The sequence below is a fragment of the Gallinula chloropus genome, assembly GCF_964237585.1.
Source record: "Gallinula chloropus genome assembly, chromosome: 23".
NCBI classification, from domain to species: domain Eukaryota; kingdom Metazoa; phylum Chordata; class Aves; order Gruiformes; family Rallidae; genus Gallinula; species Gallinula chloropus.
The window spans coordinates 3,693,241-3,717,624 of record NC_140108.1 but is presented as its reverse complement, the minus strand read 5'-3'; the positions used below and the strand labels follow the sequence as shown (position 1 = coordinate 3,717,624).

General features: G+C 52.9%; 1 protein-coding gene across 1 annotated transcript in view; it reads right to left on the bottom strand.

Annotated features, from left to right (window-relative positions):
* Positions 1 to 24,384, bottom strand: part of MEGF6 (multiple EGF like domains 6) — a gene marked incomplete at its 5' end in the record, with an annotated part of 66,682 nt that overhangs the window by 21,767 nt on the left and 20,531 nt on the right. Inside the window, 2 exons of the mRNA XM_084274735.1 lie at positions 8,268 to 8,390; positions 21,102 to 21,224. Coding sequence (XP_084130861.1) covers positions 8,268 to 8,390; positions 21,102 to 21,224 — 246 coding nt within the window. The remainder of the gene's footprint in view (positions 1 to 8,267; positions 8,391 to 21,101; positions 21,225 to 24,384) is intronic.

The following is a 24,384-nucleotide window of genomic DNA, read 5'->3' as shown; positions in this document are numbered from 1 at the left end:
CCAGAGGATTTCAAACAGAAGGGTTTCGCCTAGGCTACGGCAGAAAACAGATCTCATGACTGAGCGCGTGGATTATTTTCTCTTTACGAGCTTATCATCCTTAACCAGCCTTAAAATAGTCATTGTTTTTCCCTGCCCCCCTGTCTGGTCATATAACCTGGTGCTTCTCTGCAGGATAAGCAACAAAAGCAGCGAGTTTAACAGGAGGTGTGTGCTCAGGAAGCAGCGTGCAGGTAGCTCGGCTGTGCAGTGCCCTGCAGCTCCCCAGGACCACTGACCTTCCTGGATCCAGGAGGAATCTGAGCTAGAGAACAAAGCAGGGAAGGACTTTCTGGAGAGGGATGTCTGGGCTCTGGGAGATAAGCTGTCCAGGGGAATCACACACCTCCAAAGCGATGGAGAACGCTGCACATCCCCTGAACCAGCCTGCTCACTCCTCAGCTGGGAGCATCTCAGGCTGCCCCAGAGCCCCTTACAGGCACTGGGGAATCACCCTTTCAAGCCTGTTCCTCCTCTCACGCACATGTGAGAGACACACACCCCACACCACACAGCAGGGCGGTGAGGGTGCGACACGGCTGATGCCTGGCCACAGTCTGGGCTGGACAGCCAGCCCTGGCCTCCCAGAGCAGCACAGCACGGTGAGCTGTGGTCTCACACGCTCCTGACCTACTTTTCAAACTCCAGAACAAACTCCTGTGCTGAGTTAGAGGCGTCTTGTGAGAAAGCTAAAAATATCTGTAATGAAAACCATCTCCCCACAAACCCACACTCCAGGTGACCACGGCGCCTTCAACAGCCTCCACAGATTCACTATGCAGGCAAGCCCAGGAAGCCTGTGCTAGGAACCATCCCTGTTTTAACGAGGCCTCTGAATCCCCAGGGAAGCTGGGACGCACGTGCCCAGGAGCGGGCAGGCTGCCGGCCACGAACACATGTGGAATCCGTGGGCACCCGAGCAGTCGGAAGAGCAGACAAAGCCCTGGCAGTCAGTTCATTAAAGCCTCGCTCGTGCATTAGTGAAAACCAAATATTTGGCATGGGAGGAAAATAAAAGGCACAACTGCATTTATTTACTCTTTATCCCTGCAAATAATTCCTCTGTAAGAGCCGTGCCGTGACTCAGCTGAGGAGCTCTCCCATTCCCAGCTTGCAAAGGCCAACTTCCCCTTGCATGCCTCTAATTAACTAAACAGCACTTGGGGGAATAAAAGTGACTTAACAGGCTCGAAGCATTTGCCATGCACAACATATGGCTGGAGCGAGAACTATCAGTTTATGTTCGTTGTGCTGACATTGTTTCCTTCAATCCATTTGGAAGGAAACAACAGGAATACTCCACGTTCCTGAAAAGTGACGGGCCAGAGTCACGGCGCTCGGGCTGGAGCAGAGATGGGTGGTCATTTTAAACTGCTTTGATATATTGGAGTGTTTAATAACGTGCATTCAAAAGCACCATCCATAACGCGCCTGCTCTTCCTGGGGTGGTTTTTGAAAGAGAAAATAAAGCAAGCCGTGCTGACGCCTGCCAAAGCTCTCTCCTTCACATGGGAAAAGCACCGGGCCAGTAACGCATCTTACATCTACAGTAACCTCCCAGTATGCAGCTATTTGTACAGATTTCCAGTCTAAACCCCTGTCCTCTTTGCATAACTCAAAAAAGACTTTTCGGAGTGGGGAAAAACAAAGTCCAGGTTCTCTTTTTTTTTTTATCATCAGAAAGTCAGGCAGATGGAAATCCCATCAGGGGAGCACAACAGACTTCCCAAAGGGCTTATTTCTATGTAGAAGCCTGAGGTGTCTCTGGGTTGCCCTGAAGCACAATACTCACCCGACACCCCATGGTAGGTGTGTAAGGATGAAGTCCCACCACAGCAAACCCTTCCTTGAAAGGCTGAGGAACCTCCAGACGCTCCACACACACACACGGCAACCCTTGGACGCCGCAAGCATCCTGTGCAGAGCATGGGCACTGACTGATGTACACATGATCCTGTTCCCCTCTTTGACCAAGGTGCAGCTGAGTGTGGAGCTGCTCACCGATGGATGAGGTGTTGTTGGACTGGGTGATCTCCAGAGGTCCCTTCAGACCCTTATCACTCTGTGATTAACCGATGCCATTCACAGGGTGCTAAGAGGATGTAAAGGCGATGCAGTGAGAACACAGGGCTCCTGCAGAGTGTTTTCCTTCCTCCCTTGGAGCACAGCTTGCTCACTGTACCACTCTCTTCAAGCCCAATTTCAGCCTCCCCACTCAGCAACTGCACGTGATGACGAAGGGGCCTGTGGACACTGTTGTCTTGGCCACCGCGGGTACGTTCCAGGCAATGGGAGCCTGAGTCCTTCTCTGCCAAGAGATCTCTGTGTGGGGAGGACATGGATGGCACCATGGGCTGTGTGGCACGTACACAGGAAAAGAGCAAATCGATAGCATCCCACAGCACCAACTGGCAGGGATGCTCCTACAGCACCGCAGGCTTCCTGGGATCCGAGCTAATTCAATTGAAGAATCAGGAATAAGAAGGCAAAACAAATGAAACATGTTACAGTTGCTTTGGGTGTCTTTTTGTCAAAGCAAGGGCCTTCTAATTCTGGGTCTCCTTAGCTGGCTTCTTGCAGAGTAACAGCCAGCAGAGCTCATTGCTGGCCTTGTTTTAATTATGCCGGGGTTTTTTTTCTGTTTACAGAACAGCTCTAAAAATATTTCCATTCCCAGATGCTTTTCCTAGCTTAACATTTCTGTGACAACGCTGCCAAGTCCAGTGTCGGCTTGTACATCACGCAGATTTTTGTAATTAAAGCTCAGACAGATTTTCCACAGATGATATTTCATCGTCTACAAGAGGGACCTTACTCCCATCCCCTCCGTCTGAAGGGCGTGCAGTGCTGCTGCAAGATGCAAGCTCTGACAGCCGGACCTTCTTGGGCCCAGGAAAGGGATAAAAAGGGGCGATAAGGATGTTGTTGCTGCTGGTTGCACATGGGAAGCAGGTCTATGATCCTCCAGACATACATAACAGCAAGCTAATAGCTATTAGCAGCAAGCTAATAGTTTAAAGGGGCCCATAAGCAGCTGAGCCTGGAATTGAGCACACCATTCCCTTTTGGCAGCATCACACACAGCCATGGAGTCTAAGAAAGGGCTGAGAAACCCCCACTGCTTGCCCCAGAAAAGGGCAAATCACCTGCAACGTGCGAGAGGTGTGCACAATGGATAGAAACTAAAAACCTCTGCGAAGGGTGTATGGAGCATCCATCAACCTCTGTGAACGTGGCTCCAGCCCACACAAACCTTCACAGCCCTGTTCCCTATATAAATCGCTGCTATATTGGAGATTTCTTCGTTTGAAGTGCTCTTAATATAAACAGGGATAACATGGTGTAATCCCACACTGATTTATGCTAACCTCAGATGATTCCCAGAAACATGTTGTGTGTTAACACAGACCATCTCTCCAGTCTGGGGGCCAACAAAAGCAACTGGCTCCGATGAAATTCCTTGCCTTGGACTGGAGTTCATCCCTCTGCTGAAGCAGTGGAGAAGGACCTGGAGATGTCAGCTTCCTCCTCCTCCTGCCCATGTGGTTCTGATAAAGGGCGAGGTGATCTCAGGACGTCCAAGGGCTCTTTTTGGTCTCTTTCACTTTCAGTAGGAAACTCTTCTCTCTCCCTGCCTTCGGTACTAAACCCCTGGTGACTTGCTATGTGCATTGGAAGAACCTTGCACAACTGACCCAAAGCATCAACAGCGGTTCAGAGACACAGAGCAGGACAGGGGAAAGGTGGCTTTACGCCAATTTTTGTGCTCTTCTGAGCCACAGAGTGCAGTTCCTGGTACAAGTGACCCCTGCAGAGGTGCCTCAGTCTCTTTGATCACGCAGGAGCATCTGCAGGATGCAGCCCATGGTGGGCTCCTGACAGCCAGGCTTTCTCCCAGCCTCAAGCTAAACGCTCAGTGCTTGGCCATGAGCTTTCCTCCTCTCCTTGGAGCCCCTTGCTCCTGTGGCAATCGATGAGGGTAAACACAGAGCCAGCCAAGGAAGGGGTCCCAAGGCGTGAGTGCGAGAGGACGCTGGGATTCTGCTGCTATCACTGCCCTCGATTCTCCAGGCAGTGTCAAAGATGAGATTTAAGATCCCTGCTCAGCCTGTGCACGTAGCCAGGCTCTGGTTACACTGTGGAAGGTACCAACACCCTGGAAGGAAAAGCCTTTTACACCACACTTCTTCCAGCCCTACAAACTGCGAGTGCTTCCCTGAACAGCTATCCCTATAGAACTGCCCCACACATCGTATGGAACTGCTCTTCAAGGTGCTAAGTAACTCCTGAAAGCTCATGTGCATGTCTCTCTGTACTACACCTCAATACTGAGCATGAGGGTGCAAACAACTGCCCTGGGTGCAGAGCCAACATGAGAAAGTCCCGGAAGATTTGTATCGCCTGTCCAGTTCCTTGGCATCTTCAGAAGCAGAGCCTGTGACTTTCCATCCCAAGCATGCAACAGCAGTTCAGCCAGCTGGGGGGAAGGGGGGGATCACCCTGAGGCCCCCTGGGAGCTGAGTTCCTCCCCAGCCCTGCACTGGGGAGGTGTGGGGGGGGGGAACAGCCCCCAGCCTCCATCCGGGAGAGCTGCCGGCTCTGCTGCTCCTCAGCTGAAGCCTTTGTGGGCTTTGTGGTGATTGGAAAACATTTAAAGAATTAGATCTGTGGTTTCACAGACCTTAACTAGAAACTTCATGGCAACAGCCTTTTTCTGCCTCCAAAACGCTTTCTGGCCTGCACTGGCGCTCACTGGGGCTGCCAGCAGCATCCTACAGCCAATCCCCATGGCTGGCTCAGCTCGGAGCTGCAACCCCCCCCCCCCCAACAGCCCTGGCTCACATCTCCAGCAGTCACTTCCCTGCCTCAATGCGCTCCGGATCAGAGCGGGATGGATGGAAGAGCCTCCCTGCCTCCATCTCTCTCTATTCCTGTCTGATTCCTCTTATTTCAGGGCATCTTTTCCCCCTGTTTCAACAGTGCTGACTTGTACCTGTTCAGCAGGATTACAGGATGTCCTGGCTTGAAGGGAAACAGCCTCGATCGCTGTACCCAATCCCCAAGGACCATGCAAGGGAAAAAAATAAATCTCAGCTGCAAGACAAGTTGGTGCCTGGAACTTCACAGGCACGAGGAAAGGGGGCTCCAGTCACCCTAAGCAAATCAGCTCGAGAAAGCAGCTGCCAGGCACTGCAAGGCCTTGGCCCCAATGCCACAGGATAACATCCTGGATGGACACCCCTCTTAGACCTGCTCAGCATCACGCTGCAGCCCCCGCTGTGCCACATGCCACAACCCATCCTCAGATACAGCACCAACCAACACAACAGCTACAAAGCAGCTCATTGCCAGGTAGAAGCTCAACTGTCCGTCTGTACCCACGTGGACAGGCTGCCACGTCTCCTTTCTACACAGCACCCAGCCTCCAAGGCACAAAGAGATGCTCCACTCCTGGGGAGACCCATTACACCCCCCCCCAACACCCCCACAGTTTGACAGATGCTCGTGCTGCACTCAGCCTGCTGCTCTCCCTTCCTGTCACAGCTCAGCATTTAGAGGTGTAAAATGCCCTGGGAAAACACTCCTGCAACAGGAGAATCGGAGTGCAGAGGGAGGGGGTGTTGAGTGAGGCCGCTGCCTTTGCTGCTGCCCGTTAACTCCCAGGTAACTCCGGGCAGGAACGCTGCCTCAACAACCACCCGACGCCCAGGATCAAGTCAGAGCAGAGCCTCTGACTTCACAGTGTAAATATTTACAGAGACCGAGCACTAGAGGAAAGAGCCACTTGTGGGTACGTGTGAAAGCACCACAGAAAGCGAGCGCACACTCCAGGGCCCAGGATGACTGCACACATGGAAAAGCCACTGGCTGCCCCACACACCCCTGCCAGGCTCACGGGCTCCCCATCCGGGAGAGCATCCCACCACCACACCCTGAGAGCATCCCCTTGAAGGCCTCCCCTTGCCTGGGCTCCATTGTGGGCTTGGCTCGTTCCAAGGGTACTTACAGCCTGTATGTACCAAACAGGAGTCGTGTGAACTCCAGCCATGTCACACACTGGGCTGCTGAGCTGTGACAGGGGAGGTCAGGTGCTGGGCTCCAGCACCAAGAGCCACCCAGGGAACCCATGGGGGCACAGAGCTGTTCTCCAGGGAACAAGCATCGAGCAGGGCAGTCATGACACGTGGCCCCCTACACCCACGGGTGCACAGAGGGCAGCCAGAGCCCCCACAGAGGAGTAACCTCCAAGTCTGGGCTCTCTTCTGAGCATTTACAAGAAAAATGAGCTCACTTCCACCCCTCTGCACAACTGGCTTAGTAGGGGAGTAAAGAGCGCTTAGGAAGGCGTGATGTATGTAGACACTCACACACGCTTCTGTCATGAAGGTGTGAAGAACAAAAGCCACCAGCCCTGAGGTGAGAAAAGCCAGATTTTTGGGTCTGCTCTGTTGTTAGTTTAGAAACAGCACTGGGTAATGATGTGGTGAGAGTTTTCACTAACCCTGCCTGGTCTGCATCTACTTTCCCGGGTACTTTGAGCATCACAAGGGTACAGGCTGAGGGATCCTGCCAGCTCCCCTCTCCAGAGCTCCCAGAACCCATCTGGGTTACTCCGTAGTAGATCAGGTTTCAGGATAGAGCCCCCTTAATCCTGGCAGACAGATTCCAACACCCTGCTCATTATGGCAAGCACTGGCTCAGAGTTCAATGCAAAGCAGGTTCGCAGCACTCAGCACAAGCAGCACAGAGCAGGGGAGCCCTGCCTCCCTGCATCCCAGCAGTGATGCTCTCTGCCCATTGCAGCCACACAAACAGGGAAGCCCAAAGAATGAAAGCAAAGGATGGAAATCACTCTGAAACATGTGATTCCTCCCCACGGGGAGCCCTTTGGTGCTTCGGGAATTCTTCCACCTCCTGGGGCTGACCATGCTGAGGAGAGCAGAGCTTCCCCACGCCTGCCTCGTGTTTCATCCGAGGAGGCAGAGGCAGCTGGGTCACTCTGCACCACAAAAGAGACAACTACATACTGCAGAGACAGTTATTAGATGACAGATCACACAGGCACACACATGCCAGCAGCAGCAATGCCCACACATGGATGCAGTTCACGTGTTCAGTGCTAGAACAGGCTGGGAAGGACTGGCTCTTCCCTTAACTTGTGATCCTTTTGCTCTGGGATTTACCCAGCGCAGTACAGGGCACCCCAAGCACACATCTCACTGCCCTTGTCAGAGTATGGTTACATAGCAGGGCCAGTCAGAGGGATGTGCTGTCTGCGTTGCTCTGGGCATGGTGGGTACCACTTCCTTAGATGGCCTTTTCCCTGCTCACACTGCCATTCCCAGCCGGAGCACACCAGCTCCCACAGTCATTTTTAGCAGCTTTGGAACGCGACCGTTTCCTGAGAGAAACCAGCAAAGGGCCTGTGTAACACCAGCGCCTGGGAATTCTTTCCACTTGTATGAAAATACCCCTCAAAAAATGGAAAAACGTGTCAAGTAAAGCTGTGAGGGAGAAGTGGTTTAATAAAAACAACAGCAGATGCTGGAAGGCAGGCTCCAAGCTCCACCCCAGGGTCTTGGAGCCTCTAGCCTGGGGCAGGCAAACAACAGTATTTCAAGGAATTGGCCCAGAAATCAACTGTGAGCCAGACCTGGCATCGCAATCGTAACGTCTGGGCACGCATCGTCCAAGCAGACCCATGACCAACGTCCCAGGGAAGGAGGTTTTGAGATTATTGTGGCCACAGCTCCACAGGAGCCATGCTTATTGCCACTTGTCATACCCTGGGCCATCCCCAGGAGCAGAGAAATGGACTAAAACCAAAGACCAGCTCGAGCCTTTCCACAACCTGGCTGATGTTTTAGCTCCCAAAATGCTGTACTCTGTACACCCTGTGTCAAAAACAGAGGCACCAAAGCACACTGAGTTGCTTCTCCTGAACCTGATGAAGCTAAGGAACTGCAAAAGAAGCCAAATTTGTACGGGCCCACACTGAAGAACAGCAAATGTTGTGAACCCAATAACTGACACGTGTCAGGGAAGACTGCCAGGATCCTGAGAAACAAAGGAGCCACCCCTCACCATCCCCTCCAGCTCCCTGCACGGAGGATGGGTGTGAGCAGGTAAGACAAGGTACACACTTCGTGTACAAAGCCACACACTTACAGCAGGAAAAGGGCTACAAGGGATCAGAGAGTGTCAAGACATTTAAAACTATGACTTACCAATGCAGGTCCTGCCATCTGTGTGCAGGCGAAAGCCTGGCTTGCACTCACAGTAATAAGACCCAAGGGTGTTCACACACCCGTGCTGGCAGCCCCCGTTGAGGACCTGGCACTCATCAACATCTGCAAAAGCAAAGGGAAGAAGGGAAAAGAGGTTCAGAGAAGTGGGTACAGCAGTACCTGAAGTCAGGGTTATTTATCCACGGCTCACTGACTCCAGATTTGAGGAATGAATGCAGAAGGAAGGAGATTTGCCATTTCATTATGTTTAATCAATCAGGCTATTTAAGAGATTTCAAGGACAAGCATGCAATCAGGAAACACACACATCTCATTTGTCAGTTGGCAGAAACCATCGTTCATCTTCTTCACCTCGCAGCAGTCACTTTTCCTGATTGCTCCAAGATGATGGATCCATTAAAGTTTGACTCTTCCTCATTCTTATTTACCTGTTGCAAATATGCTGGGCCAGCCCATTCATTACTTACATGGATGGTGGGAGCAAACACCTCACATTACAGACCCAAGACCCACTCCTCTGCAAAGCATTTAACACCTTTCACACCACTTCAGCCAGGAGCTCACTTGACCAGGTGCTGAATTGTGGTGAAACCTGGGGTGACAAGCTGTGCTCAGAATGGCTGTGTGGCCTGGAGAGGAGAAAGGACACATGGTAATACCTGGAGCAAGCTATCCCAGCAGATAGCTGTATGATCAGCAAGGATTTGCTCATCATTACACCATACTTAACAGGATGGGGTCCAGCTTGACATACTGACAGCAGGTCCCCAGCCCTCACCTCCCAGCTCCATGACCACAGCAAGCCCTGGAGTGCCAAGGCAACCAGGAATCCACCCAGCCAATGAAGCTGTGCAAGCCCACATCCATCAGTACAACTACAGCCCTCAAACAAAGGCAGTCTCTGAGCCAGAAGGATCTTCTGCCAAGCACAGAGCAATCTTGCAGGACCTGAAATGGGAGCTGGTAAAAAGTTCCTGGTTCACGTTGTTATCCAAGACTCAAACCCAGGGAGGTGGATGGCAGGGTGTTACAGAAAGGGAGATCCATCCCTGTTTCAGACCTTAAATAGCCTTTGAGCACTGGGAATAACTCCCAGGACCAAGAAGACAAACTCTTGGAGCATCCAGCTACATGGGGCAAACCAAGATGTGCACCAGAAGCTCATCACAGGCAGGTTCATGTTCCTGAGATGCAAGACTCCTCCATTTGGCTATAATTAGAACCAATAGAGATCTCTGTGGATATAGCCGCAGTTCCTTGATTCCTGCCGTTTGGATGTGCCCACACCTGCCCCCCTGCTCTGCCTTCCAGCCTGGGGAGGATCAACCAGCCCTGTGGGGATGAACCAGACCACGTCCACACTGACAGCAAAGCAGCCACCCAGCAATTCCTTCTTCCACAGAGAGAAAACCCCAACAGCTGTGGGTCTGCTGGTGTTTCTGCACCCCTCCTGTGGTGTTCTGTGAAGGCACCTTCAGCACACACAACTCTTCCCCCTCTGGCACAGGGAAGCAGCGGGACGACACCAGGCTGAGCCAAGGAAGCAGCACGGCTCCATCAATGACTGTTACTAACGAGATAAAGAAACACTTCCTCAATGAATCACACAGGGTGTTGCCCCAGACTGTGTCTTTGCAAGCAAAAAACCTGCTCCAGCCTCACCCCTGCACCGTGCCTGGAGCATCGCCCAGCCTGCTCCGAGGGGTTGAACGGCAGCGGCTCTCACTGAGGGGCCAAGTGCACCACAAACCACAGGGGAAAAGGGAAACGCAGCCTTCACTGAAGCTGGTGCTAAAATTTTACGTGAATTAGGTTAATTTTACAGTCATCAGAGTAATTGCCAACAAAATCTGCTAGTGGGAAAGCAAATGGACTGGGTCAGGGAGGCACGGTGGGGATGGGGGTGCCTGCTTGTTTCTGAGCGATGCCCTGGTAATAAAAGCAGGTTTTTTTCCTAGAATCCTGTTCATTTAAAGACTTCTCACGGCCTTGGAAGTCCAAACCTCAGGGTCAGAGCACAGGGAAATGGCTCTCTGCCCTTCTCATCCTCGTGATGTCCTGTGAACCCACATCCTTGGCTTCTGCAATGGCCACGCAAGGCTCCCTCCTCTGAGCTCCCACTGTGGCTGCAGCCTTCATTAACTCTACAGAAAAAGGTAATTTGTGTAATTAAAAGCCTCTGCTCATTGGTTCTTCCTCTGGGCATTTTAAAAGGTTTTGATATTTTCTTCCTGTTTTCCCCAAGATAATTGATTTTTCAAGAAAGGAAGATGAACATTTATAAGCTCAAAAATGCTGCACAGGGTGACCCCAACCCAAACCAGCTTCTCAAGGGTAGAGAAAACACACTGTGACACAAACCCAAAGCAAAGTCTGGCTGATGTATTGAGCCCCCAGCACAGGCACAGCACGTGGAAAAGCCCTTGGATTGTCCAAAAGTGTGAAACCAGGAATGTGTTTCAATGAGCATGGGATGGATGGTGTCTCTAGGAAATGCTGGATGCTCAAGGAGAACTAGAAAGATAGTACAAACTAAAGATGGGACTGTTGGATGAATGAATAAACAGTTATTGTGTATTATTATTATTATTATTACTCCCAGAAAGCACAAGCACTTGCCTTCAGTAAAGCTGCTCTGTAATTTTCTGGCAGAGCATTTCTTTTCCATTGGAAAATGCTGGTGAGGAATAATCACTGCTCCTTCTAAAAGCAACACTGGAATGTCTGTTCTGCAGGACATGTCACACTTGCACTTCAATGAGGACCAGCATTTTCTATTTTGAATTTGGTCAAGAACAGGAAAACTGGGCTTTGGGAAGGTTTTCTGCAGAATGGTGAAGGTTTTTTTGGTCTGGACTTAAATGACTATCCCATTGCTCCCTTCAACCCCAATCTGAAACCACAGGAGTCACTGTCCAAACAAGTGAGGGATGTGCTGAGCTAACTTCTCACTTTCACCCCATTACTCACACTCAGTAATTAAACATCTCCTCTCTAAATGTCCCCTCTTCTTTCTTGGTATTTTTCACCCTCTAAATCTCAGTAATTGCTGAGGGCTGTCCCCACTGCTGAGCCCCCTCCCCATCCCACACTGGCTGGGGAGGCAGCTGGTCCCCCCTCACGCCCCATCACCTTCCCTGTGCACAGTCCCCACAGAACCCACTACAGCCCATTTTTCCTTCTGGAGCCTCATTTCTCTCCTCTTGTGCCAACAGAGAGATTTCTGGTCGGGTACTACATGACCAAAGTACCCCCCACATCCTCTGCACACTGACAGGAGGGCAGCAGAGGTGCTGCCCCCCAGGAAATCTCAGCTTTGTGTCTCTGGAATTAACACACCCATGCAGTTTGCCCAAACAAATCCATGCCCTGGCGTGAACACAGAGAGAAGAGGCAGCTCCTGGGTGGACACTCTCTCCACTGCCTGGCTCTCTGATGGGGGGGGATCATGTTTTTCTAGTGGGGACCAGCAGCAGTGGCAGCATCTCTGACCTGCCCAGGCGTGCACAGGGCTCACCAGGGAGTGACCCACCCAGGAATACAGACTGTGCAGCAGCAGGGCCAAGGCACAGCATCCCTGCAAAGGCTCACATTGCCCCTGGTGCACGTCTTGGCAGTACAAAGACCCAAAAATCTACGTGAGGCTTCGTGAGATGCGGTTTGTGGAGCGCTGAGGTTATTTTCCTACTGGAGAGCTGACAAAGTCTGGTTGAAATTAAGAATCAAAGAAAAAATTAGCAGCATACAGACTTCCCTTCCAAGGAGGGCAGCTGGACCAAGCAGCCCAGAGCTGTGGGATGGTACATGCCAAGCCCATGTGTCGGGAGGGGGGGTTCTGCTGTGCTGGTGCGGGTAGGGCAGTGGGTACCGGCCAAAGTCCACCACAGCAGACACGGAAACCGAATGCAGTGAGAGCCTGGGAGTGGGACTGGGCTTATTGCATAGAGAAACTTCCTGCAGCATGAGGAAACCAGAGTTCAGGTCATAAACATGAGAAATAGCTGATGCTCCTATCAGGCTCTTCCCCGGACAGAAACAATCCACCAGACCTCCAACACCGACTACATGGACCATGTCATGCTGTAATCTGATGTAGGGAAGATGAATGCAAGACCCAGGAAAGAGGAGGGTGTGAGGAGATGGCTGCAGCACTCCCTGGCCATGCATGGATCCTTCAGGAAGAGCTATGATGATTTATCCCAAACTAGAGCTCCGTGTCAGAGGGAAAAAAGTGGCACCCACAGCCCTGCAAATTACTAACTGTTCAGTACAGAGACAGTTTATCTCCTCTGAAAGGCTGAGGAGGAGGAGATGGATCCCAGCTGGAAGCAGCAGATATGCTGCTGGGATTTGCTGTCTGCCTGAAGGGCAGTGCCAGGCTTTAATCCCTGCAGCAATTAGCCTGGATTACAGAGCAGGGCTGCAGGGAGAAGGTTAATTAAAATCCATCAAGATGAGCACGTGTGGGATTTAGTGACTTTATCTTTCTGGTACCAGTTTGTTGAAGCCAATTCAGCAGTTTTAAGAAATTAAGAGACTGGAAGGAAGGAGAGGAACCAAGAGAGGGACACGCTGGATGGCCGAAGGCGACTGGCCCTGGGTAAAGTAGCACCACTACTGCCTGGCTCTACAGGTTAGAGACTTGGGGTGCAGAAGGGTGCTGGGAAGTGTTGGAAGGAAAAACCCCAAGGCATTGCTTCATCTCCTGCCTGCATTGCACAGCCCCTGCATGAACACCCTGGAGACATCAGAGGCCCTGTTATTGCACACTCCCCTCACAGCCAGTGCAGACAGGACTCAGCAGGTACAATGGGGCAAGGAAGAGGCTGGAGAAGAGGATGCCTTAGACCCCCTCTCTGCTAGCTCAGAAGCCCTCCCTTCCTCCAGGATTAGGAACATTGGTACATGCCTCAGGCTGGCTCTGGCTTGGAACCCAAGTGAGGAAATAAGAAAGGTCACTTTGGGCGGTCAAAATGCCTCCACACCCTTTGTTTTCCTTTAGAGCCTTCACCTCAAAGGCTCGAAGAGCTCCACAGAGTTATTCAGGCAGACATCCCTCCCACCACAGCCTCTCCTAGAGAGTCAGGAGATGCCCATATCTTTCCCACACTACCTGTGCCATCCTCAGCAGCAGCTTCCAGAGGCACTTGGGGAGCAGATGCACTGATTTTACAATAATCTGATGAAGTGAACAACATCAGGGAGCTACTTCACCTCAGTCACTTTGCCCTCAGCTCACCTTTTCCTGCCTTGGAGGGCAGCAGCTGGAAGCATCGCCCAGCTCTCCTCTGCGCTCACCTTTCTGTCTCAGATGGTACTGGTAATTAGGTGTTACTCAGTGTGGAGCAGAGGCACACGTAACAACAAGCAGGCAGCCTGCTCCAGACTTGCTGCTGCACTTGGCTTCTCACACCCTCTCTCATGGGTTTGCTTTACCCCAGCTCTCAGAGCAGAAGAGGTACCTGGGCAGGCACCAGCTGGGTCCCCACACCAAGGATGCAGACATGGGCCTGGCCACTGACTGATGGCAGTGCAGGCACTGCTGAAGGAGCTCACAGGAACCACATAACCCACCAAAAGCAGCCAGCCAAGCTCTCCACTGTTTGCTGACACACTTTTGAGAATTCTGGAGAGAATATCCATGTACCAGGTCTCCCTCCCTGTGATGATGTAACACAAGCCCCCAGCAGAGCAGCGTGAGCTCTCCTGCAAAGGTCACCTGTTATGAGGGCATCACCCACAGCACTGCAGTTAGCCCCTAACATGAGGATCCAACAGATTACACAGTTTGTGCACAGAAGGTGTTTTAAGGCCCCAGTGAAATGCACACCATCACGGGTGTGTGCAGCTACCTGTCCATGGAGCTGAGATAAGCAGAGTCAGGGTCAGGTGAACTGCAAGATGGGGAAGGGAAAGGAGAAGGTTTCTATTCCGGGGATGAAGCTGGATCTCGGGGGCTTGCCTTGGAGAAGCTGTACGAGCTAACACAGCATGAGTGATCTGAGTTTGAGACAAAGATCTGATCTATAAATAACAAAAGACCAACTGACCCCATTCCCAAAGGTCTGACACATCTCACGAATACACCGACATCACTTTTAAAATCAACTGCTCGGGGCATTTCCTTATTGGCATTATCTCATGGTGAGAGAATGCCTTCCTTGATGCCTACATTACTCACAGCCATCCACAGCCTTTAGCAAACCCCACACGTTCTCTATTATTTCCTAAATCTTCGGGGAACCTTGAGCTTTACTGCTGCTAAGTCAGCTGTGCACGCAAAGAGGAGGAAGCAGGAGCGTGTCTGTGTACTCACAGGACTTACTCCTCGCTCAACGTCCCCATCTACCATCAGATGTAAGCCAGTGCACATAAGCATTAACAAAAGTGGCCAGAGAGGTATTTATTGTCTGGTTGCCATGCCTGACCCAGTGCAGCAGCCAAAAGCCCAGTAAATCTATCAGTGGCAGGGAAGAGCTGCATATTTTTCTCCTTAGTTACTGGGAAATGGAAACACCTAAGTTTTCCTTCCGCTACGCTGGAATCTCCATCTATTAGCAGACACTGCCTGTTACTGCTTCAGACTTTGGTAAGGGGTGATAAAACCCTGGGGTGCCATCGACAGAAGGTGCACCGGGAGGGCAGAGCCCCTCCATCCCCCCACCTGCTCGATGGGAAACTGAGGCTGGCCAAGCGCCATCCACACGGTGAGAGGCTCAAGATGCCCATGTTGAGAATGTCCTAACGGGCAGGAGAGCAGAGAGATGACCTGAGAGATGCAGGTCTTCCAACTGCACTGACCAGCTGCAGCCCACGGACACCCAGCTCCGGGCTCTGCTGCCCGAGGATTCCCCTCTGAGTAATGCTGAGCTCTATCCCTGTCCAGCCTCTGCTCCACAGCACTCACACAACCCAGACCAGCTCAGGCAGCTGTGCAGAGAGAAAGCCAAAGGTTTTCCATGAGAAAACATCATCGTTTTTCACGCATTGCCTTGCACTGTGAGGGTGCAGGGCTCACTGAGGTGAGATCCTTTGGAACTGAGGTTAAAAAACCTAAGCAACACACCCTAACAAAAGGCAGGGTTTCTTTTTTAAAGGCACATTGCATGGCAGCTGTCTTTAACCAAGCCACAGAGCTGCACAGCGACTGATGGGAAGGCACAGGAGTTTCTGTCCCTTGTGACTGCGCAGTAACTCTGCCAAGGGCAGACCGTGCCTATCGCGATACAAAGTGATGATAGAAACGCAGCGATGCTGCCAGCTTGTGATTTCAACTGCCACCAGCCTGGTTCTCCCACCCAGCAGCCCAGTTACCTGCATCCACGGCAGCAGCAAAACCTCCCGGGAGGATGAGGACACCCAGCCCGGCCACGTACCTGGGCGCAGCTCGGCGTGGCCGGCTCCGTACCCCGCCCGCCCCAGGTAGCAGGGGTAGCAGCTTCTCCAGAGGTAGTGGTAGTGATTGCCGGCAGTCCCCGGGATGCCACCCAAAAAACCGCAGCACCACAGCAGCATCCAGAGCTGCCTCTGCTCCCGGCCCATGATGGGAAGCTAGCAGGCATTCAGACAGAAGGCAAACAAACCCCCCAACCCGCCCCCGACCGCAGCACCAGCCCCCCCCCCCCCCCCCCCGACCGCCGAGTCCCGCAGCAAACTGGCGACGAGGCGGGGCAGAGCTGCGGGGAGTTAAGGAGGAAGGGGAAAAAGTAAGAAAGAAAAGGCAGAAAGAAAGAAAGAAAAAAAAGCCGCGAAAGCCCCCAAAAGCGAAGGGACGCGGAGGGGATGCGCGGAGCGGCGCGGACGGGCGGGCGGCTCTGCCGGCGGGCGGGCGGTCCCGCTCCGCGCCGCCCCCGCTCCGCGCCGCCCCCGCAGGTAGAGCCCGGCCCGGCAGCGCCCCTGCTCCCCCCACCTCCCCTCATCCCCCCGCCCCGTTTTCCCCCGGCCAGGCCAGACCCGCCCGACGCGGCGCATCCCTCGGGAGCAGCCGGAGCGAAGCCGGGCGGGGGGAGCGGGGCTGGGGCTCGGCTGCGGAGACCGCGGCTCCCGGGGAGGGAGGAAGGGATGGAGGGAGCGCGGGCTGGGCAATCCCGATCCCCGTCTCTCCCGGCGCGGACACTGCCGAGCACCGGGCAGCAAAACGCGCGGGATGCCGTCAGGACAGACGGAGAGACAAACGGCTTCTGCAGCGGCACAGCGCCGGGGCTGGCCCCGGACACACGCGTGGGACGAGGCGACCCGGCACCGGCCTGCCCAGCCCAGCCTCGGGGCTGCGGCTGCAGCGGGAGCAGAGCCCTGGCCCCGCACAGAGCCGCGCATCTCCCCGCGGAGCGCGGACGGAGGGGGCACGGCTCCCCCAGGCTGTCCATCACACACCTTGCCTTCCCTCGGGCTGCCCATCACACCCCGGCTATCCCTGGCCATCCCATCACACTCCATGTGCATCAGAGTCATTCCCCCCCCGCGGTGCTATGCAAGCCCCCCACCGCTATCCTCGCACCTCCCCAAAACACCCCAACAACTTGGTGAGCCCCACCCTGGGCTTGTCTGCAAATCCTGACTAACAAAAACCTCCATCAACAAACTCCAGCTCCACCAAGGAACAGCCAGTGCTCCTGCTCTGAAACAGCCATCCTATTACCCTTTCCTGTAAGACAGAGCCCAGGATTTTATTTTACCTTTTTCATTAAACAAGAAGTAAGAATAGCTTATTGGATTTTCCAGAGGCAAGCTCAAAAGCCTCATTTAACTTTCTGGAATGTTTTGAAACAATGTGCTTGCAGGGGTGAGCTGGGGGAGAGCAGGGCCTGCTACACTGAGCCATTTTAGCAGTATTATTTGGCTGTGGTAAAATTCCAAATTAAAACTTGTGGTTTAGGCTGCAATGAATAGCATTCCATGAAAAATTTTGAAACACAGAGAGAAGCTGAATCCAGGGAGAAAATAACCATCTCTGGCTATTGCTGCAGAGGTTTCCAAAGGAAGGTGGACTTCAGTCACGAGCAAGAGCAGCTTCCTGACATCACATGGACCGACTCAGCTCATCCTAATATTCCCCCATTGCAACACTCCACATGTTTCTCATTAACATTTGGGGTTTAAACAAAAAAATCCGACCCAAAAAATGGTCAGTTACTTTGTGGAAAACCCAGTAACCCTCCTGAAAGGTGCCACAGACTTTTAGAAGTAAAATCAGTCCAAACTGCTGTGTGCCACAGCCCAACAGCCCTTCAACACCCACCTTCCTCCTGCTGCCTGGCAGGTCTAAGAGGTCCCCAAGGAGATGCTGGGCACTGGGGTGGAGAGGAAGGGAGGTGATGGAGGCCCCAGAAGTGACACCGGCACTCCCCAAAGCCTGCAACAAACTGACTGCCCCGTGTCATTGCTTTGCAACCCACCACCAGTGCTGCCACCCTGGTAGGAGTAGATCTCCCACATGCTTCACCCATTTAAACACAGCACATGGCCAGACCTCAGGAGCTGCCAGGGCCCCTGGGTGCCCCGGGCAGCGATGCTGCAGCCCTGGTGATGACTGACACTTTTCCTGTGAACCTTCCCTGTGGTGCTGACATGCACAAACGTGTTGCCACAGAGCCATGAATAACGGCTCAGGACTTCTGTGGGTCAGCGATGTTATTAAGACATTGTCTATATTAAATTAGCCCTGGCTGGAACGCAGATGAATCACAGCTCTCCAAGAGTCTCCTGACTCTGCAGCATCAACCAAAGGGACCTTTCCACTGGCTCCACAACCTGGAGTTCCCTCCTAGCCGGGCACAGGCAGCTCTGGGTACAGAGTGCTCACCCCTCATCCTGCAGAAACAAACATCAGCACAGTCCCAGCGCCCAACAAGGTACGTGACACACTTGTTCAATCTCATATTCTCTGAGACTGTGAAAAACAAACAAAGAGCAGAGGAGAGGCTCAGGCTCTTCCACAGGGCTCCGTGCTTCAGCAGATGTATCACAAGTACATCAGGCTCGAGCACAAATGGAATCCTGCTTATGTAATAAGTTGTGCTTGGCCGGGTTTGAGCCAACTCGGGCTTCCTTGTCACCTAATCTAGGTCGGTTGATTAAGTACTAAGACCCGGTTTGAGCTCGGTAACACATGACAATCGGCAGCGAATGGTTACTGCTTCCTCAGGAAGCAGCTCGGAGAGTGTTCACATCCAGAGGGGTTCTTCGACAGGGACTGAGCAGGACCAAACCCCTGACTTCAGGCTTGGCACTCCTAAATTCTCCTAAGAACCCAAACAAATGACAGCTGATGATGTGGCACTTCACTGTCTAACAGCGTGTGAAGCCGTGGAGTTAATTCATCCCTGCACAGACACAGGTCAAACAGCTCCAGTAAATGCAAGTCCCACTTCAGCATCCTTTCCTTGCTTCACCCTCCTGGGAGGATCACTTCACCCACTGAGGGACAGCTTCCCACTCGCAGCTACCGGGGCCTCCTGTGGGCAAGGCTTCCACCTTGCTCTCCAGTTTCAACCAAAGAAATCCATCACAGGATCAGCTCAGAGGAAGGAACGGGTGTGAGTACCAACTGGAAATGCTTTTTGTTTGTCCAGCCTCCGAGCCTGAACTCCCTCTTCAAGGAGGGAGGCGGCCTGTTTCAGAGGAGCATCGAGCCTTCCTTCATCCACCCCAAAGTGAGAGAAAGAGGGGAAAATTCCCACAGTATGGTATTGTGCACAGACACTTGGATTACCTGCCCGTGGTGCCAGTACACACCAGGGCCCCAAACTCCTCCTCAAGCTAAGGTCTGTCTGGCACGAGCTCCCCAGCCCCAGGGATGGGAAGAGGAAGGCTCACCACCTGCACCCAAACCAAAGGCTGCCCCTTGAACTGGCAGCTGTGGCTCTGGGACTTCCCTCCCTGCTTTTGCCTCCCCGATAACCTCCTGGCTGAGGCTGGAGGAGTCTGGCACCTGCCCACATCCAGAGGAACTCCAAGCTCCAGCCTGTGGCCCCAAGCCACGGCATCCTGACTGCGTGGCCGCGCGGCTCGGGCGCTCTGGTGTTGCGCCGGGCCGTAACGTTGGCTGAGGAAGAGTCAGATAAACAAACAGCGCAGGAAATTCAACACATACCAGTCACGGGCTGCCTGCTGAAATGGATTCCAGACAGACCTCTGAGCCCCTCTACGTGCATGGAAGGGAAACGTTAGCTGGTAATTACATGAGCGGAGACCCCCGTGTGCCAAACGAGGGATAGGACACACAGTGCACCTAAAACACAAGATTCCATGTGATTTTGGAGCCAATGCCCTTGTCCTGAGGCAGCTACAAGGAGTTCCAACACACTTCTCCATGCAAAGTGGCATTTACAAGGATAAAATAAACAGCAGTTTGTGAGACTCATATTTCAGAGGTTTGGTTTGTGATGCTTTCCAAGAGCTCCATCCGCCGCACGCTTGGCTGGGCTCCCTCCATCACGCCTGGTGCTAGCACAGAGCCCTCTGCAAACCAACACTTCCAAAAGCATGTGCCAGGGGACTGGTTTTCTACAAAACCAGTGATGGCACTGACCCCCCCACAGCCCCTCTGCACAGGTTGAGCAAAGGGGATGGACCCAGGTGGGTCCTCATCTCTGCTGTGATGAGGGGAAGGAGGAGGCACACATGGGCATGACTAGTCCCGAATGATTCTGATGAACACGCAAGGGGATCCACACTGTCTCCCCCAGAACAAGAAGCAAAACCCAAAAAAGGGCTGTTTGTTTCCACCAAAATCCCGAACCTCTTAATCATCCAAGAAGCTAATCCTCATCAGGGGAATTCTGGGGAAGCTGAAAATATTTTCTCTTGGCCAAGATAAGGGCAGAGCTGTTTATTTCACACATCTCCACAGCGGTGCGGAGCCAGGAAATACTTCTCAGTTATTTTCAACAAAACAAGACAAATGTACCAGATTGGCAAGAAAGTGACATTTTTCTGGGGAATTCTTTAGTGTCCAACCCGATAGGCGCAGGATGGGCTCTCTCCCAGTTTGTCAGCAATCTGTGTTCATCAGTTTGGATACTTGGGGGCTATTGCTAAGAGAACCAGTGCTGAAAATACACAAGAGCTCCTCCACAAAACCACAGGCAACCCAGTACCCACAGCAGGCATTGAATGTTGTGCTATACAACACGTGAACTGCTTGGCAGGAGCCTGGTAATGGTGCTTTGCTGGTGCTGCCAGTGAAGCCTGGAACCCCAATATACTCCAAAGAGCCACATCTGGTTCTTGGCTATGACAAGCAAACAGCTTTGTGCAGCACACACAAACCATAACACACAGGGAGGAAGGGATGGGAATCTGCTTGATGCACAGCAGCAGGGTCCAGCCACGGGAGCTGAATCAGCCCTGCGATGCAGGACTTGCTCTGGGTACCACACTGATACAAACTCCATCTGGCATTTTCACCTTACAAACCCCAAATTGCATCCACTTTTCCCCTGTGCTTTGAAAGCAGGTGATGTGTGGGGGAAGACAGAGAGCAGCATGGCAATACAGACCCCAAAGGAGAAACCTCATCTCTTCTGAAGCAATAAAATACCCACGGCCGAGTGCCACGGGGACTCAGTCTCAGCCTGAACACAGCCCTCCCACCAGGTCTGTGACTCTCTCTTGCTCCTCAGCTGTGCAGTGGAAAGCAAATGCTTCCTCTGGGCAGCCAAAGAGTGTCAGAGATGTGTGCAAGAGGAGAGGGGCACCCCAAAAGCCTCTCCTTCGGCATCACGGATGCTGCGTGGCTTCCCAGTGCAGACCCCCCAGTGCAGCCCCCCAGCACACCCCCCCCCCAGCTCTACCTGCAGCCCCCAGCCCTACCTGCACACGCCTTCCCGTCCTGCTCCAGCCTCAGCCCTGCTGGGCACTTGCAGTAGAAGCTGCCGATGGTGTTGCAGCAGTGGGACTCGCAGCCGCCGTTCCCCGTCTCGCACTCGTTCACGTCTGGAAGAGAGCAGAGGGGAGCACGGATGAGCTTCCACTGCCAGACCCAGCTGGGATGCTGCACGAGGGCAAAACCAACTGCTCTGAGAGCAGCTGGTGTTCCCAGTGCCGACTTCCCAGCCCCAATACAAAGAAAGAACGTTAACCAGCACAAAATTACTCCCCTCATCACACACACAGTGAGGATGTCACTACCCAAACGGTTCCTATCCAGGGTTAGCACAGCACCCACACAGGTAAGAGCACATTTATGCTCTGCAATGCCCATCTCACTCCTGAATATGAGAGGGCAGAGGGCTCTGCACACTAAAAATCTGTTGGTTCAGAAGCTCTACTCTCCTGTCAGAGCAGAGCTGGGGCACCTTTCCATCCCAATGCCTTCAGACAAACCCACACAAGTTGCCTGAACAGCATTGACCTGGAGCAGCCTGAATGAAGAGGTAGCCAATGCTTAAAAACCCACATGGTTCCCATTTTCCCCAAACTTCTGTAACCCAAACCCCGAATAAATCACATTACCCTGGAGAAACCAGAGACTGCTCTTCCCCTCCGGGAGGAGGGAGGGGTGGGGGCGTGGGCCAGACCGTTAAGGAACAGGGAGCAGCTTTCTCAAATTACCTTTTAAATGGAGAGAATGAGTAACCATCAGGTGAAAACCCCCTTGTTTTCCTTCTTGCCTCAACACCGGCTCCCTCCAAGGGATTTAACAACCAGGGACCTGAACGAGCTGAAACCTGTGCTTCCCCTCTAACTGGGCAGCAGCATCCTCCCACAAGTCCATCTGGAAGCTATTAACAAGCTCTGGAGATGCTTTCCATTGAAGTATTTTCACACCTCACTGGAATACATGAGAGCTACTTTAATTAGTGCAAATAACAGACCCTGGGCATCGCCAGAGTTGCCTGCATGGCCCCAGACAGACTGAAACCCCCAAAACATGCAGAGAGCAGCCCAGCTGCCTGTTTGGGTAAGGGCAGGCAGTGAGACCAGGCTGGGACTGGGAGCCTCTCCCACTACCAGGCTGCAAATCCCTGCTCCCACAAAGGCTGAGCATCCTTGATCCCAGGAGAGATGCTGAGCCCAGAGCATCGGGCTCTGCCACAGCCTCTGAAACATCTTCTGCCTACAAAGCAGCAGAAGGAAAGGAGACCATAAGGAGGAAACCTTGAGCCACATCAGCGTTCTGCTGGTTTATTTTTTTCCATTGCAGATCAAAAATCAACCCCAGCTTGGGAAATGCCAAGTTTCAGTCAGGCATGTGAAATCTATGGGGAGGTTTCAAAAAGATTTATCAGCTGTTGGCAAATTCTTGACAGCTGGCACTAAGCAAGGCATCCCAAAAATGTACTTGTGCTTAAGCAGCTACTTTTCCCCCTCTGTAAAGCCCTGATTCCTTCTTACAAGAACTAGAGAAATGGACACAAAGAGCTGGTTTAAGGCATTTGGTCTGGGTGGAAGAATAACGAGCTGCAGCCCTGCCAAAACCTCATGCTGCAGCCATACTGTACTCTGTACATCTCTGTCTGCTACTGCAGATAAATCTTGGGATTTCTTTTGCTCACCCTGAGCCGATGGAGCTCGCTGCCTGTCAGGAGTCAGCCACGCTTCCAGCTGCTCCCAGCACGACCCCAGCCCTGCTGCTTCTGGGGCCAGATGCAGACAAAATCCTTGGAGAAGCTGTAGGGAGCACGGCTAGGGCAGGCAGGGAGGGGGAGCAGAGACAGCCCCCTGCAAGGCACCCAGCCTGGGTTCACATGGGATGCTACAGAGAGGTCGTCTGCAGGCAGCAGGATGGCCCCAGGCCTCTGCACATGTTATGAGCCCGTCCCATAGAGAGAAAGAGATTAATGGTGTGGAGGGTTGATACTGCATTAGGCTTTAAATCCCTGGTTCACATCCCAGGGACCACAAAGTGCCAAGAACTGACTGGGTACCACCCAGGTGGCCTCATGGAAACGGTGCTGCTCAAGCTGCTCTCGCCTGCTGGATGCGGCAGGGATGGGGGTGAGGATGGGATGGGGACAAGGATGAAGATGGGGCAGGGATAGGAATGGGGATGAGGACAGGGCAGGGATGGGGGATGAGAATGAGGACGGGGATGAGGACAGGGTAGGGATGGGGACAGGCAGAGCCACAGCCATGCCTCAGGCATCCACCGCTCTCTGCTGCCAATGGAAAAGCTCTTTGCAGCGGCACCCAGGCAGTGATGCTCAGTGTAAAACAGGCCCCAGCTCCCTCCTGCACTAGCAATAATAAAAGGTGTCTGTGGGTTGCCCACAAACCTGTCAAGCCAGGAGGAATTAAACATATTACCAGCCAAGAGCAGAGTCAGAGCAGGACAGTGATCAAAACAAGGCTGACGTGACCAAAGAGACCCACCGATTAATTCCCTCCGCCTCTCCTCATCCAGTCCTGTCTGGGCTTGGAGCTCCCCAGCTCCTCCTGAGACACCAGACTATGCAAGTTTTGTTTGACTTTTCAGAAATCCCAAGACCTGCTGAAGCTTAACCAAAGCCCCCAGGGTTTATCTCTGCTTAATCCTCCTGCTGCAGCAACCAGCCAGCGTTAGGAGACCCCCAGTTCGCTCCAAAGGCTTTGTGCTCAAGGGAAGGGCTGCCCAAGTGTCCCCTCACCCTCTACCAGTGGGTTGTCACGCTGCCCATGTTAGAAGGACGAGTTCAGGGTGTCAGTGGGATATCCATGGACTGCAGCTGGCCATGGCACTGGCTGAGGAGAGCTGTGGCACTGAGGGGGTTGCAGAAAGTGAACTGCTCTCCATAAGGCTTTCTGGTCTTCACTGGAGATTTGGCCAGGCTTATGTGTCTTATCCTCCCATGAACTGACTTGAAGGCAGATGCCAGCACTGGCAGGTGACACGGTGGCCTGTTTCACATGCTTTAAGTGATTCTAAGTGCTGTGGGTCACACATGCAGGAGAAAAGTCTTGTCCCTGTTCCTACAGCCATTATCACCCAGTTGGTACCCCCAGGAGCAGTGTTGGTGGTTAGACAACCCGCTCAGTACCCAGGGAAGGTGACAGGAGACTTTTCAAAAGGGAAACAAAAAAAGTCTCAGCCCGAGAATGCTACTGAGTCAAGCTGAAGCCAGGCCATGAAATCTGGCTTTGTGTGCACTCAGGACTTTGTGGCTGCAGCCAGAGT